At 39.8% G+C, this 15,199-nt stretch overlaps 2 protein-coding genes across 36 annotated transcripts in view; one reads left to right on the plus strand and one right to left on the minus strand.

Annotated features, from left to right (window-relative positions):
• LOC143855088 (uncharacterized) overlaps nt 1-9,718 on the plus strand; it is a 31,427-nt gene extending 21,709 nt beyond the window's left edge. For 10 of the 35 annotated variants that reach the window (XM_077365370.1, XM_077365272.1, XM_077365300.1 and 7 more), the window contains 8 exons: nt 6,879-7,098; nt 7,583-7,964; nt 8,055-8,412; nt 8,494-8,595; nt 8,672-8,986; nt 9,064-9,150; nt 9,235-9,459; nt 9,565-9,718. In XM_077365370.1, coding sequence (XP_077221485.1) covers nt 8,407-8,412; nt 8,494-8,595; nt 8,672-8,986; nt 9,064-9,150; nt 9,235-9,450 — 726 coding nt within the window. In that variant the 5' untranslated portion in view covers nt 6,879-7,098; nt 7,583-7,964; nt 8,055-8,406 and the 3' untranslated portion in view covers nt 9,451-9,459; nt 9,565-9,718. Of the gene's footprint in view, nt 1-5,761; nt 5,862-6,878; nt 7,099-7,582; nt 7,965-8,054; nt 8,413-8,493; nt 8,596-8,671; nt 8,987-9,063; nt 9,151-9,234; nt 9,460-9,564 lie in introns of those variants that run through there. The other 25 variants (XM_077365318.1, XM_077365358.1, XM_077365392.1 and 22 more) reach the window with 18 other exon arrangements.
• Nucleotides 9,719-10,187: 469 nt separating this feature from the next.
• Nucleotides 10,188-13,260, minus strand: LOC143862605 (putative polygalacturonase). Its single transcript, XM_077373670.1, has 5 exons — nt 12,908-13,260; nt 12,459-12,812; nt 12,037-12,211; nt 11,740-11,810; nt 10,188-11,486 (listed from the first exon to the last, which is right to left on the minus strand). The coding sequence occupies exons 3-5, from the start codon at nt 12,177-12,179 to the stop codon at nt 11,266-11,268; spliced, it is 435 nt and encodes a 144-aa protein (XP_077229785.1). The 5' UTR covers nt 12,180-12,211; nt 12,459-12,812; nt 12,908-13,260; the 3' UTR covers nt 10,188-11,265.
• Nucleotides 13,261-15,199: the final 1,939 nt, after the last annotated feature.

Genomic DNA, 15,199 nt, shown 5'->3' on the forward strand with positions numbered 1-15,199 from the left:
CTTCTTTGTTTCCCAGCCAAGCAATGAGGACTTTTCACAAGTTTTGCATTCTTCACTCCAGAGAGTAAATTCTTCTTAGCCAATAAGCCCGTACTTTTCTCGCTCATGTGACTTAGTCAATTGTGCCACAACTCAGTTGCATTCCCATTTTCTTCGACATTACAGATACCCTTGGAAATCTTGGCCTGCAACAAATATAAATAAGACTCTTTCTTTTCTCTAGCCACAACTAATGACCCTTTGGTGACTTTCCTTTGTCCATTATCAAAGGTATTGCAAAACCCTTCATCATCGAGTTTCCCAGTTGAAATCAAATTCAAACGAATATCTGGTACATACCTGACATCTCTGAGAACCAGCTTTGTTCCATTATTTGCCTCCAAACACACATCTCCCACACCTACAACTTTGGCCAAGCCATCATTGCCCATCTTCAATGTGCCAAAGTTTCCTGATGTGTAGGAAGTAAAGAACTCATTTGATGTGATATGAAGCGAAGCTCCACTATTAATGACCCAACTCGTCTCATTGCATGCAAAATTCACATTATTATCATAACACACAATAACAAGTTCCTTAGTGGCGGTGGTGAGGCGATCATCGTCATTATGATCCTTCTTCTTATTGTTGTCACTACCATTTTTCTTCTCTCTTTTCAGCTGGAAACAATTTTTCTTAATATGATCCCTCTTGCCACACTCATAGCACTACATTCTTTTTCCATGACCATGACTTACTTTAGCTCTTGTGTTTACCTTTTGGACCTCTACTTTGACTTCTCCCCCTTCTTTCAGCAACCAAAGCTTCGGAATGGGACGAAGAACCTTGAGTTTTTCTTCTCATTTCCTCATTCAAAATGCCACTCTTAAGAAAATCCATGGTGACAAAACCATCAGAAGCAAGTTGAGTTGGAATGGTAAGGCGGGTGGGGGATTGGTTCTTCTTCTCTTGTGCTTAGTGCAATTTCAAGTGGCGGAGTTATTGTCGATGGTGTAAGCAGAACAAACGGGATCACCTATCTGGAGTTACCCCATCTCTAAAGAAGGGTTTGTGGAAAGCAAGAAGTAAGGGAAAATCAATCCGAAAGCCTGGAGACTGGGGTTGTTTATCTTGCGACTATCTTAATTTCAGATGGCAGGGCAGATGTCGAAGGTGCCATTTGGACAGAAGGAAGGTACTTCAACCTCTGATGCAAACCACACCATCTCGGAAGCCCCCTTGGTTAGTAAAGAAGCTGACCGCTAGCCAGACTTTGGGACAATCTCCTCATCGATCGAGGGTGGTTCTCCGCTTTTATCCATTTCGGGTAAGGAGGTGGAAACGAGGTTGGATACCCTAAAAGCCTGCTTGATAGGAAGGAGGAAGGAGACTTCTGGGGCCCTTAATGATCTTTGGTTGTGGGCTAAAGGAGTTTGGGATACTGCCTCCCTTCCTTGTATGTGTATCTTATCAAGAGACGAAGTTTTATTTATGTTTGATTCAGAGGAGGAGGCTATAGAGACCCTGGCTAAAGGTACCGAGGTAAGGGGAAGTCAATTGCACTCTTTATCCACTTGGAGCTATGAATATGTTCAAGGCACAAAAGCTTTCTGGGTTAATTTCTATGGCATCCCACTTCACGTCTGGGCTACCTCAATGGTTGAAGCCATAGGAAATATATTTGGCGGAGTTCTGGAGGTAAAAATGGAAGGGAGTCATAACCAATGTATGAGTTTTGTGTCTGCTAAAATTCTTACTCCATGGTGGAAGTTACCCCCCTCCCTTACCCAAATTTGGATCTCGGGCCAATATTTCACAGTCAGAATTGAAGTCCAAAAATCACATCTGGGTTCCAACTTTGCTCCTTCTGAGCCTAGCCACTGTTCGGGGCTACCACCTTCCCCGGGGAAGGAATCTCCGGTTTTGAAAAGACAGCCATCGGCGACGGTGATGAGGCCTTTTCTACAACCTCTAGATAATCAGCGAAGGAGAGCCATTGATCCCCTGGGGCCCGCTCCTTTGAATTCAAATTTCAAATTTCACTCTCTATCTGTAGTGTCAGGAAATAGGCAGGAATAATTTCCTCCCCCCGTTCTGATCCCTCATGTGATTGATCGAGGTGCCTTGGGATCATCAAACTCTCAACCCATACAAGATCACCATTTACCCATTGTACCGGATCCCACTGAGGAAGGTTTCAGGTTGAAGGGTCCTTATCATCCACCTAGACGTGCTAGGAGTGCTAACTTTGCACGCCAGTTGACCCGGAAGGACATGCTCGCGAAATCAAGGAAAGGTTTGGGAGTCTCTAAATATGGGATTTCTGGGCTATCTTCTTCTGGGATATCTTTTAGGTCAAAGCCCAGACCTCGAAAGCTGAAATCTAACTTTGCATGGAGGCAAAAATCTAAAGTGGAGGGGCCCAGCCATCATAGGGGTTCGCTTGAGGAAAATTACCTATGAAATTTATGGATGCTTCCAATAAATTTCCTTTCGAAGGGCTGAAGAATAAAAAGAAAAATACTGTTGCGATCCTTGTGAATTCTGGATGGGTTTCTCAAACCCCCAAGGTATGTGTTGCTTGTGGATGAAGACTATTTGGGACCCCCCAATCCCATGGATGACGGTTCTTGGGATTGGGGTGGGCTTCGAGGAAGGTACATATACTATTTATTGGCAGTGTGGATAAGCATTTAAGGCAGATCTCACGAAGGAATGATTTTTTTATTTAAAGAAAGAAAGGACAGGGATTTTCGTTTTGGGATAAGCATTTAAAGCATTTAAAAAAAATTATTTCAAGCATTCATCTCTTGAAAGTTTTCTTCATCATGGGAAGTCAAAAAGGCTTCCTCGAGTTAGGATGGATGTCAATGAGTAATACGGTGTCATTAATGCCCATTTATGGCATGAAGAGTTTTTGTACGCCAAGAGGAGCGTCGGTATGGACACCAGGCCCTTGGCCATAGGTCCCTTCATGGCGGTGGTATACAAAATAAGGAATTCTCGTCTCCTCGATTTCCTTGTAAACAGCAAGAGTAGAGGAAAAGAAAACAATCGAAAAAATCAGATGGAAAACTTGAATGATACCTCCTCCTAGTCCTCTTCCACGAGTATTATGGTGGCGGGTCGGAAGAGGAAGTATACTATGGAGTTACCTGAGATAGAGGAAACTTTAAGAAGGGTAAAGGCGATGGTTTATAATGAAGAGTTGGCTTCTAAATTAGTGCCAACATCGAGAGAAGTCATTAGGGACTTCTTGAAGAGACAGTGGAAGCTCTTCAAAGAAGCGGCTAACAGGAGGCCGGAAATATTCTTTAGTGTAACTGGGTTGCATAATGTTAAAGAAACCCACTCACCGATGCACAAGCACCCCTTCTTCACCAAGGTCTTGGAGGATGAAAAGACCTTGAGGCGATCACGATGGGAAGAAGATAGGGAGTCGGGAATTAAGAAACTGGAGGCTATGATAAAACTGAATAAAGCACCTGAAGTAGTGGACCCAAATGTCGAGGAAGCCCCGGCTTTTAATCTCGACGAGGAGGATTTTGCATATGAGATGGAAAGACTTTTGTTGGACTTACATAAGTGCTCACCTTAAGGAGAGCATCATGAAGCTCGATAGTAGGATGTACAGGCTTAGGAAAGTACACATCAGGATGCTGGAAGGTTTGTCTTTAGGAGCCTTGGATTGGAGGTATTTTGCTAAAGGCAATGGGCAAGTGTGCAGCTGAAAGGGGGGGCCATTTTGAGGATAGGTGAAGCAGAAGTTTCCTAAAGAAATAGTGGCTTCAATGGTTATCAAGATCTTCGGCGAAAGATCGCAATGGATTTAACAAAAAAAATTGGAATCTTTCAAGGGTGACTAAATTTCCAATGAATGGAGAAGGAAAGAACATTTTGGAAGGTGGTTGGGTTTCGAGGATTTCAGAGCTGTTTCTTGGTGGATCTAGAAGAAGTTGGGAGGGTCAATCGTTGGTTTCATAGTTGTCCTTTCTTGTTTTTCTTTTGACCTGGATTGTTCCACTTCTTCGTACATTGTAATACTTGGGGGACTACTGGTCCCCATGCATGTATTCTTCGTATGTTTTTAATATATCCTTGTCATCTTTTTAAAAAAAATACCGTCAGATACAGAATTACTCAATGACGTACGAAATGTCTCCTACGAGTCTGGTAGAATACCAAGCAACCAAAGCCCTTGTACCTCATCTTCAAATTTAATATTAATGGTTGAAAGTTGGTCTATCACTCCTTGAAACTCATTCAAGTGATCAGATATATTTCAACCCCATAAATTGTTTTATCAAGTATATTTTGTTGATGTAATTCTTTACTAATGTGATTCAAAACATTATCATCCACAAATTGTCGAATGAACCCACACAATTTTGTGTTCCAGACTCCAATCGGCATCGGTCATGTCGTCAGGTTTTGTATCGCCGAACACCGATAGATGCCAACGCTTCACATATAGAAGGTCTTCCCCCTCCAAACATGATAATTCCTTCATTGAAGCTGATCATTCTATTCAAATTCAGTTTCATCGTTCAATCAAAGTCGATGACAACCTTGCTTTTCTCAAGCAATATCACAAACACCTTGTGTGCAAAAAAAACATGGACCCTCTGATACCACTATGTTGGGAAAAAACCCTTTTCCCGCTTTGACTGAACCTGCGAGGAAACGATTGAACACAAACAATGGAAATATAAGAACCACAAATTAAGTACCACTAAACAACCACAATCAATGCAAGAGAATTTTTATGTGGAAATCTTCTTCAACGTGAAGGATAGAAACCACGGTACCTTTCTCGGAGTCCACCTAAATCTTCACTATAATACTTTAGGTACAAAACCTAATTCTCAACATCATTAATGGGATAAACATCCCCTATTCCAACAACAATTGAATCCACAAATATGAGTGACGATAGAGCAATAATATCAACTCCAACAAAAAAGAAAAAATGAAGAAAATGGTGAAGATCTCACCCAAAAACTGCAGTCTGTAAAAGACCGAGTAACCTGATTTAGAGAACTCCAAATCACAATCCAACCCTTCAGAATGTAGATCAGGAAGTCACGAACCTGATGTTCAAAATCTGTTCAATCGGACCATGGATCGACTTCCGATCGTCGTTTTGATCACTGCTGTGCAAAAACCCTATTTCCTGCGAATTTCTCCTCAGTTTTCCTCTATTTTGTGTTGTTCTCCGGTTGCCAAAGATTAGGGTTCACTACAAGAAAAAGGGGTATTACCGGCGGATATTTCCCGGCGGTCGTAATATCCGTCGGCCAATACCCAAATTTCACTGGCGGTTCCGGAAAAAACGCCGGAAATATTGATAACATCCTAAGCTTTTTTTTTTAACCATGGCATAATATTCCCGACAGCCATGACCGTCGGCAATATATGTTATTCACCGGCGGTAATAAGTAAAACCGCCGGGAATACTTGATCTATAAAAACCCACGATCCCCATTTTCCCTTTCCCGCGTGAAAACCCGCCCTATTTCCTTCCACATCTTCATCTATTTGGGCATTTTCCTCCTCGCGCGCCAACCCCTGTTTCCCTCCCTTTTTTCCTTGCAGCTCGATCTCTCGCCGCTTAATCCAGTCTCCTTTCAACGAAGGTAGGTGACTTCGTTTTCGTTTTCCTCCAGCTCTGCTCTGTATTTCCCCTTTTGCCTCCACATCTTCTCCCTATTACGTTTGGTTTTTGTTTGGTTGTAATAACGGTTTTTTGGATATCGTTTTAGGGTTTTGCAAAGGGTGGGAAAGAGGGCTTGAAGAAGATAAGGATAAATTTGTTTAGGGTTTTGGAGATTGGAGAAGAAGAGAAGGGTCTGATCTCTCTCACCTCACAAAGATACCAAGAGGTAGTTGATTTTCAGCCCTAAAATTCTTTTTTATTTCCTTTTTGCTCGTTCCTTTCTAACCTATCTAAAATACCTATTTATTCATGGTTTTTCATCAGAATGTAAGGGTTTTTTGGGGGTTTTCATCTTATTTTGGGGGTTTTGTAAACAATCTCAGCAGATTGGTTGAGAGATGACCCGTCTCTCAATTGGAATGGGGTTAGGGTTTGATTTTTTACATAATGTGCAATCCCTCTTGCTTCTAGTTTTGAAATTCCATGCGAAAGATATGTGTTTTTTCTCATATTTATTTAATTTTTTCCTTCGTATGAAATGATTTTTCTTCTTCAGAAATCTACTAACCTGAAGAATCTTTTTGTTTCCAATGTTTTTTTCTTTGAAGATTAGGGTTCTATTCTTTGAAGAGCTTGGATATATTCTATCGCCTTTTGAGTTGGTTTCTCTTTTTCCCGACATGTGCTTTTCATCCTCTTTTATTCTGTTCTTTTATTTTGGATAGTGTTTAAAATCTTTAGAGATTGTATACATGGATTTTTATAATTTTGGATTGTAAAATCCTGTATTTTAGAAGCTAAAACCTGGACTTTGTAAGCTAAAACCCTTATTTTATAATCCTGAAATGAACAATCGAGATTTTAGCTTATTGGGTTATATCTTATAAAATTCAGGTTTTAGCCTGTACAATGCAAGATTTTACAATCCTATATTATAAAAATTCTTGTATCCAAACAGCCCGTACGAGTTGAATTTTCTGAATGTCATGTGATGTTTTTTTTTATATTTTTTATTCTAGCATGTTTTCGTTGTAGTTTGTTACACAAGTGAGTTTTGTTATTGACGTTTTGTTACTTTATTTATATGTGCGAGTCTTGATTGGCTGGTTATTGATGCTGAATTTAATTATCTGCATATGAAAATTGACACTTGCTGATAAATGAATTTGTAGAAATGCCATGTAATAATTTGTCTTATCTTCAGCTCTTTACTGACTTGTTTCATTTGATTCTTGATTCTTAGCTACTAGATTCAATTGTTCTACCATTGGAAGTGACATGCCAGTGTCATATTGATGACAAGTGTCATGCTAGTGTAATATTGATCTTCTGAATGAGTACTAGTTTAATACCCTGAAACTTAAGATTTTCCTTTGGCCTCGAACATCGTTCATGATTAGACGGATGTCTCTCTAGAGGTGGAAGGTGCGAAATGACCAGTCACTCCAAAAGCTTATATTCAAGTAAGTATAAATGTCCGTGTGCATACGTGAATGCAGTAGTTGGATTTTACCCGAACTGTTGGCATCATACTCCCATCAGGTGGGCTCCACTTTGGATTACCCATTGACCCAAGATTGTTCTAATCAGACAATCCTTGCCCACATACCCATTTATAAGCATGGATTACCAAGCTAGGATATCATTATTCTTGAAGTCGTTCCTCATCTCAACCAAGAATATAGACTCCAATTTCACAACTCCAATCCTTGCCCACATACCCATTTATGGTCTGTTCACTTCAGATTATACACCTTTTTCCCATTTTCTGTTGACCCATGATGTATAATTCTAGCTAACCTATATCCTTTAACGGTATGAATACTGGGGTTACAGCTTATATGCTGTCCCTTACTGTTTAGATTATGTTCTTGATTTTTTCTCCTTGGTCTGAAAGGTTGATTAAATTTTGAATTTATGATATCTCTTTCTATGTATTGTTTCAAGTTACAGGTTATCTTATACATTTAAAAAAATGCCTAGAGAGAGTCAGGCTCCATCCCATTCACATGACTTTGAGCGTACGGATGTTCAGTCTGAAGAGGAGCCTCTCACTGACCAATCTCAGGAGGAGCATCCTAACCGGTCCAGTGCCTCCTCATCGAAGAGGAAAAGAGGGCCTACACGTTGCAAAAAGACTTGGGGCCGACAAGGACCTCCGGAACCAGTTGAATTCAACCAAATTGGGCAGCCAGATTCAGAAAATACAAATCCTTTCGAAAGTTTCCTCGGAAATATTGCGAGGACAGGTGAAAAATGTCCTATCTCATATAGGGACTGGAGGAGGGTTCCACTTGACAAAAAAGAAGATATGTGGGCAATTGTCAAGGTAAACGTTGTTGAATCTGTATATATGTCTACATTTACTTTTATTATTCTAACCTAATGATACTTATATTTCACTTGACATGTAATACAGACTAAATATGACGTTCCTGAAGACAACAAGCCGTATGTTATAGCAGACCTTGGGAAGAAATGGCGGGAATGGAAGTCAACCCTGAGGACTAAATACTTCCTCGAAAATGAACCACCACCACCTGGAAGCGTGATCCCGTCAGAATATCAAATTCTATGCGACTTTTAGAACTCTCCTGAAGGGCAGGGAGCAATATTACCTCCTGTATTATTCTCTCCTTTAAATTATTATAGTTATATATATATTTATTGTTTTCACACTGCAGAAACTTTGCGCAACAAATAAGGCAAACCGAGCCCAACAAACGATAGCACACACTGCCGGTTCGCGGAGCTATGCAAGAGTGACCAAGATGGAGGTAATTTCAGCAACCTTTTATGTTGATTTACTATCTCTTTTTTATATTGATCACTTGCTGTCATTATTGAAATGAGTACAGTTCAAAGCTAAGAAGAAAATGCCGAGCCGTGCGGATACGTTTGTGATTACCCATACGAAAAAAGACGGGGAGGCTGCAGATCCTAAATCCAAGGAGATTATGGTATGTTTTACATAATTTGTTACTTAGGTCAACAACTTTATATAACTTGTCATTATTTTCCCTCATATTTTTCAAGGCAAAAATCAAAGAGCGTCAGGAGCAGAATCCCGAACCTGAATCGAGCGGGATCCCTTCCAGAGATGACCTCTTTGGCCAGTTAATGGGCGAAGAGACACGTGGTAGGGTGCATATGCTTGGGTTTTTTGCTACTCCCTCTACAACATTGGGCACTGCAACTAGGCCTCCTCAACCCCGAGGAAATAGTTTGCATCTTAACACGAAAATGGCCCAATTAGAACAGGTGAATGCAATTATGGCAGAGGAGCTGACACAAGTGAAACAACAAATGTCGCAGATCTTAACCCACCTCCAGGGCGTCAGCCCCAACTACGTAAGTTTTTCACTATGTCCCTTACGATTAATACATAAATTTTCCATTTCATACATTTATTACACTATCTTTCTTAGCATACTCCCGAAGATGGTTTGCAGTCGCGAGCTAATGCACCTTCCTCTTCTGGCAGTCATGGATTACGATCACCCTCCTCAGACGAGGTATAAATCCATTATGTAAATTCTGACTTGATATTTCGATCATCTACATAAGTCATTAATTTTGTTTCTTATAATGTTGATAAGGTTGTTTTATTGAGTAAAATACGAAAGGGAGTTCAAGTGGCAAGGGGCATTTTTTTGAGCAGAGATCCGAATGATGAGGTTGATGATTTGCCGATTGGACTTGGATACTCCGTGGTCCAAATCGATGTCGTATTTGAGCCGGAGGAACCTTTGCTAAAGCCATCCCTATACCTCAAGACTATTGGAGATGCAGCGGGAGCACCAGTTGCTTGGTAGTCCTTTCTTGTAAGTAAATGACCAATGAAAATTTTACCACTCCTTATTTTTGCTGCTATTAACTTGGTGTTTCTAATTTATTTTAATATTTTTTTGTTTGATTTCTTCTTGCAGATTAGACCAGCTCATACTGCTTGAGGCCGACCTCTACTATATGTTTTGATTGTTTTTCAGTTTCATAGTTGATTTTCAGACTATATACCTTTTGTTGCATTGTAATAGACATTTTGAGTTTGTAAAGTTTCCTCGTTTATGGACTTTTGTATATCTTCTTCGTATAATGGGTCTCTTACTTTATCTAGAATTAAAACTTGTGCGCATTATATTGCTCGTTTGCCTATTTTATTGCTATGGTGTTACTGTTTAACTTTGAGGCTTTGGTGGTTTTGAGTAGATACCTAATTACTGAACAACAAATGTGGACAAGCTCGAGAAGGTACAATTCAATCAATTTTGTATGTAATATTGCCTTATTTGTCTTCTTCTTTTTATTTATTCACACATAATTTTTTTCAGGAGTTCGTTGTAGAGCTTGCGTGCCATGACTGAAATGAATGGGATGTAATGTTCTACAAGGTAGATGCGGATTGGACCGGCTACTACCAAGAAGAATGTCGGTACTAAAGAACTACAATATCCTGCAAAAGGTGTGCATAGTCACGTGCAATATTTTAGTTAGTTTGATTGTGTGAAACCGACATTCTTCTTGTTTGTTTATATCATTTGATATGTTAAATAGACAAAAATAACAACAATAATATCTTGCATGACATAAAATACAAAAATAACCTTCCTACGTACACTAACACTCTCTCATCTTGGGGAAGAGCAAAAAGAAAATCCATTATGGGTAAACCTAGTATTGAAGTCAATTCCGATGCCATGTCTTTTGCTTACAATGAAGTTGTATTGCTTCATGAGCTTTTATTTGATATTAGGTGCCTCCCTCACCCCCACATTGATATATATCATGATAATAACAGTGTCATGAGCATGGCAGTGGATGAAAGTTATTGTAGCAAAAAATGAGATGTGTTGGGGAGGTTGGGAGGTGTCATGAGTTTAGAGTATAATAAAGTGTAGGGAGCATGGCAGCAAGAGGGCCAAGTTATGAAGGAGCTTTTTCGCAGTGTTAGATTTAGATTAGTCGAATTCTTAAAGATTCAGAGGACAATAGAGTCCTCTAGTTACTTACCTGTTGGAGGAAATCACCCCATTGATTGTCAATTCAGATAGTAGGGTGTAGACTGGCAAAACCCAAAGTGACTTTTTGTGAGATCCTACATTCCCATCCTTGTTGTGACATCTTTGGTTAGGAGAAGTTCCTTTGCGCCATGCATTCGTAAATCTCTTCAATCTTGTTAGCTGCAAGGATAGGGAGGTGGACGTGTCCATCCATTAAAATAGAGTGTGGAAGAGTGGTTTGGGGCTCGCTGTTTTGTAGAATTCTTAATGAGTCAAGAGTCAAACAGTGTCCCCCAATTACTTATTATTGTTGGAGGGCTTTGGCCCATCAATTGTCAATGCAGATAGTAAGGTGCGAACTGTCGAAGCCCAAAAGTGACCATTCTCTGAGATCCTTCTTTACCATCCTCGGTGAGACAGTGGCTTTTTGTTTTTGGAGATTGGTGTGGAAGTCAACCATCAAATTTAATCTGCAGTATTTTGTTTGGCTGACAGTCTTAGAGAAGGTATGCAAATTGGATGTGTTGAAATAGAAAGGATTTTGGTACGCAAACCGGAAGGAGGAATCTGCAGAAAATATTTTTCTACATTGCCCATCAGCTAACAGGTTATGGTGGGCAGTCCCATCAGCTAACAGGTTATGGTGGGCAGTCCTATGATTCCACCTGACATCTCACTGCCGAGAGCAATGACGGCACTGGTGGGTGAAGTGCAGGTGAGCCTCCTGATGATCACATGTTGGGTCGGCATCCCAACGGCAATCTCATATTCATCCCAGCCACTTTTTATGGCAACACAGTCATCCCCAGAAACTATATAACAGTCTTCAATTCGTACATTGGTGCAGGAATCTGACATTAAGGCAGAAAACACAATCAGATCATGAACACAAGAATGGTTTACTCTTGTTTACTGGTTCTAGTCATATCTGTTTATTTTATTTCTTCGTACTTCGCTACTAGTGGAATCTATCAGTTTAGCTATGTTGCCTTCACAGATTTGAAGTTCACAGCGCATTGCACCACTCCGAATGAGTCTGTGTCTTTTACCCATTTTAATTACATTCATTAGATTGAAAATTAGAAGTTCAGGGACTAGACAAACCTGGATTAATTCCATCAGTATTTGGAGATCTAAGTGGGGCAATAATAGTGATGCCTTTGACAATGACATTGCTGCAACTATCAAACTTAATCAGCACATGGAGACAAACTTGAAACAAATAAAACGATCTTTTCTGAAATGATCAATCTAGAGCAGTTGTCTTCTCTTCTAAGAGGTAGAGATTGTGTCAAATTGACATGAATCTGGTTTGATTTAGATGGCTTCTTCATTGAAAGATGCAGATGAGTAAAATGGCATTCATAAATATCAAATTATTGTGGAAGGAGAAGAATAAACCTGCTGTAAACAGGATGAACATTCCACGATGGGGAGTTAACCAGAGTAAGATCAGATATCAGAATCTGATCAGAATACATGATTTCGATTAGGTACCCGCGTGTATATTTCAGCTTGTTACTTTTGAATTTCTGCCACCACATAGCCCCTTGGCCATCGATGGTGCCATTATCTCCTGAAGTGAAATCCAACAAAGGTGAGCTCAATTCTTAAGCAGTGAGAATATTTACATCATTCAGTTTATTTTGAGAATTTAGAACCTCAACACCTTTTGGGCATCCCAATTCACAAATTGGGTGATGCTCAATTGTTCTATAAAGTTTATTTGATATGGGTTTGCTCCTAAATTGTCAACTAAGATGATTGAGAGAACTGTTTTTCATCTCATTTGCAAATTTGGCAATTGGATGAACTGAGAGTACCTGTTATTACAAGTGGAGATAATGGTGAAGTGGCTAAAAATATCTCAGTCCTCCACTCCACCCTCTTTTTGGATCTCAGTCCTCCACTCCACCCTCTTTTTCTTCCAAATCATCATTGCTGATTGATAGGCTTGTTCATAACATTGGTTGCATTATGTGAATGAAGGTGAGAAGTTTCCTTGGACATGTGAGTTGTTGCAAGTTGTAAATTACCATCTTCGTCATGAGCAGGCTCTATCACCAACACATAAACCTAAGGAGGGAGTGTCAAGTCCTCTGTTTTTGGGTCTCACTTTCCTGTTCCTTAGCTTATATGTAGGGTCATCTATGTCTTCTTTTACTTTTTTTTTGTGACTGTCAGACAGAAAAAAAAAGAATCATGCAACCTGTTAAAAACCATCTTTGTGAAAGAAAATTTCAGCTCTAGAGTGGGAGCCATCTATTCTTACAATGAAAACGTTGTGGCTGCGGCTACGAGGCTAGCAAGGTTCTCCTCCATATCGGCTCCTACGCAACATTTGCTAATCTCTATGCTTTCTGATACAGAATTCATATGTGGACTTATTCGTGAAACCAGGGGCAGGTTACGGAAAATGTATTCCCTGTTTGTGGATGGGTTGAAGCAGTTAGGCATCAAGTGCGCAGAGAGTAATGGAGGCTTTTACTGTTGGGCAGATATGAGCAAGTTCATTCGCTCTTATAGTGAGAAGGGGGAGCTTGAGCTGCGGGATAAGCTGTTGAATGTAGCTAAAATCAATGTTACTCCGGGATCGGCTTGTCACTGTATTGAACCTGGATGGTTTCGGTTCTGTTTTACTACATTGACTGAAAGTGATATTCCTGTAGTTATGGAACGGATTCGTAAAGTTTCTGAAAGCGGTTAATTTCACAGTTGGAATGTAATTGGTTTTTGCAAGGCTCATCCTTGGATAACAGATCATTCATAATCAGATTTGATACTTCCAAGCTCTGTGGTGCACAAGCTTGAATAGAAACGGTTGTATTTAGCAATTACAGGTTGTCCCAGTTGCAAAAAAAAAAAAAATGCAATTATCATTAATTCATAAGCTTCAGGGCAAATTTACATGTCAGTATGATAAATACAGTTCAAGAATGAGTGCGAGACAATGTGGGGTATCTCAAGTATGATAAATACAGTTCGAGAAACCTCATCTTCGAGTAGTGGAGGTGATTATGATGGTTGTGATAAGCAGAAATCGTCCTATTCAAGTTGGGTGGAGAGCCTTTTGATACCCAAGTATTTTTTTTTTTGTCTTTTTATCGATCTAAGGCAGGATCATGTAAATATGGGCTGAAAGTCATGATACGAAGTATAAAGTCGATTAAGAAAGGGGAAGAGGAGTGTGTTGCATACGCTGACTTGTTGCAGCCTAAGGTACATTGCCATTTCTTACCTATCTTTATGCAATACAGTATGATTACAGTCTGGTAGTTTGTAGAATTTTGAATTTGATGCACTAGGATATGGGTACATATAGATGCTAGGAGTTTGTAATTAGTTTTTCTTTTACTTCTATAAGTAGTTAATCTGGACTTATATGGTAACTCTTGATTTTTTTCAATAAGACTTGCATATTTTGTTAGTCCTTGCTACCCATCTTCCTCTTGAAATATTGTTCTTGGGAGTTTGTTCATTATCTTACCACAAACTTAATGGAAGTCTTATTTCAGGGGCAACACAGCTGATGTGTATACCATGTTAGATTGGGTAGACATTTGAAGAAGCTAACAAAAATAGTGGGTTGAGTGTTGACTCAGATTCATACACATGCAACACCCAACTAGGACTATCATGTAGGCCACTAGTTGCAAAATACATGCGTCGACACTGAAATTGAACTTTGATGGCTCTCGTCTTGGTAACCTAGGTCGGGCGGGGATTGGCAATTTGTTAAAAAATGCCGAAAGAGAGACAATTTGTACATATCCAGGACCTCTAGGTGTGATAAGAGGTTCAGGAGCTACTTCATGGAGTTAGGCTGTTGGAGCACGATCAATTGTGTCATATTATCACTGAGGGAGATTCCCTCAATGTTATCAAGTTGATCAGAGGTGACAATAATTACCATTAGAGGTTTACAAATGCTTTTGAGTAGATCTTGGGTGTATCGGAGGGACACTCGATTGAGTTTCGACATGTTTGGCGATTAGCCAACTACGATGTGGATCTACTCGCTCGTTTGGGTGTAGCTAGAGTCGACGGTGTTGCTTGACTATTTTCCTCCTAGAGAGCGTTGATTCCTAGTTTATGCTTGTTCTCTTTTCTGTCATCTTTTCTACTATTTTTTATTTGTAGACTTGGAGCTCGTTTCCTAATGGGATTTTCTTAATCTGACCGGTTTCAATGTTTTGGTGAAAGGGGAGCATCCGTCTTTTAGATGGATGAAAATTTGGAAGTCTTGTGTGCTGCCCAAGGTCCAAAGATTTTGTTGGACAGTTGTGCACCAAAAAATTAGCACTCTATATCCATTAAATAGGAGTTTCGAATTGGGAAACCTGTGTGACCTTTGATTGAAGGAAGAAGAGTCTTCCAACCACCGATTCATTCAAATTGAGTTTGTGAGTATTGAGTGGCATGAGTTTCGGTTTCATTGGTTTTTCCTTCAATATGATATGGACCTCTTGGATTGCCTGTGGACTAGGCAATTGAGTGCGAAAGGCCATATTCTTTGGTCAATTAATCCTTTGTGGTCATTTGGATGATTTGGCGGATAGAAACC

This window comes from Tasmannia lanceolata, unplaced genomic scaffold, assembly GCF_043159265.1.
Source record: "Tasmannia lanceolata isolate RefF3 unplaced genomic scaffold, GAP_Taslan_0.1 ptg000003l, whole genome shotgun sequence".
NCBI lineage: Eukaryota > Viridiplantae > Streptophyta > Magnoliopsida > Canellales > Winteraceae > Tasmannia > Tasmannia lanceolata.

Bases quoted from the DNA above. Each gene is read 5' to 3' on its own strand.
- LOC143862605 (XM_077373670.1), bottom strand. From the start codon at position 12,179: ATGTGGTGGCAGAAATTCAAAAGTAACAAGCTGAAATATACACGCGGG. The intron at 11,811-12,036 runs GTTTATTCTTCT...TGATAGTTGCAG, and splicing joins GTTCATCCTGTTTACAGCAG to CAATGTCATTGTCAAAGGCA. The intron at 11,487-11,739 runs GTTTGTCTAGTC...CCTTAATGTCAG, and splicing joins TACTGATGGAATTAATCCAG to ATTCCTGCACCAATGTACGA.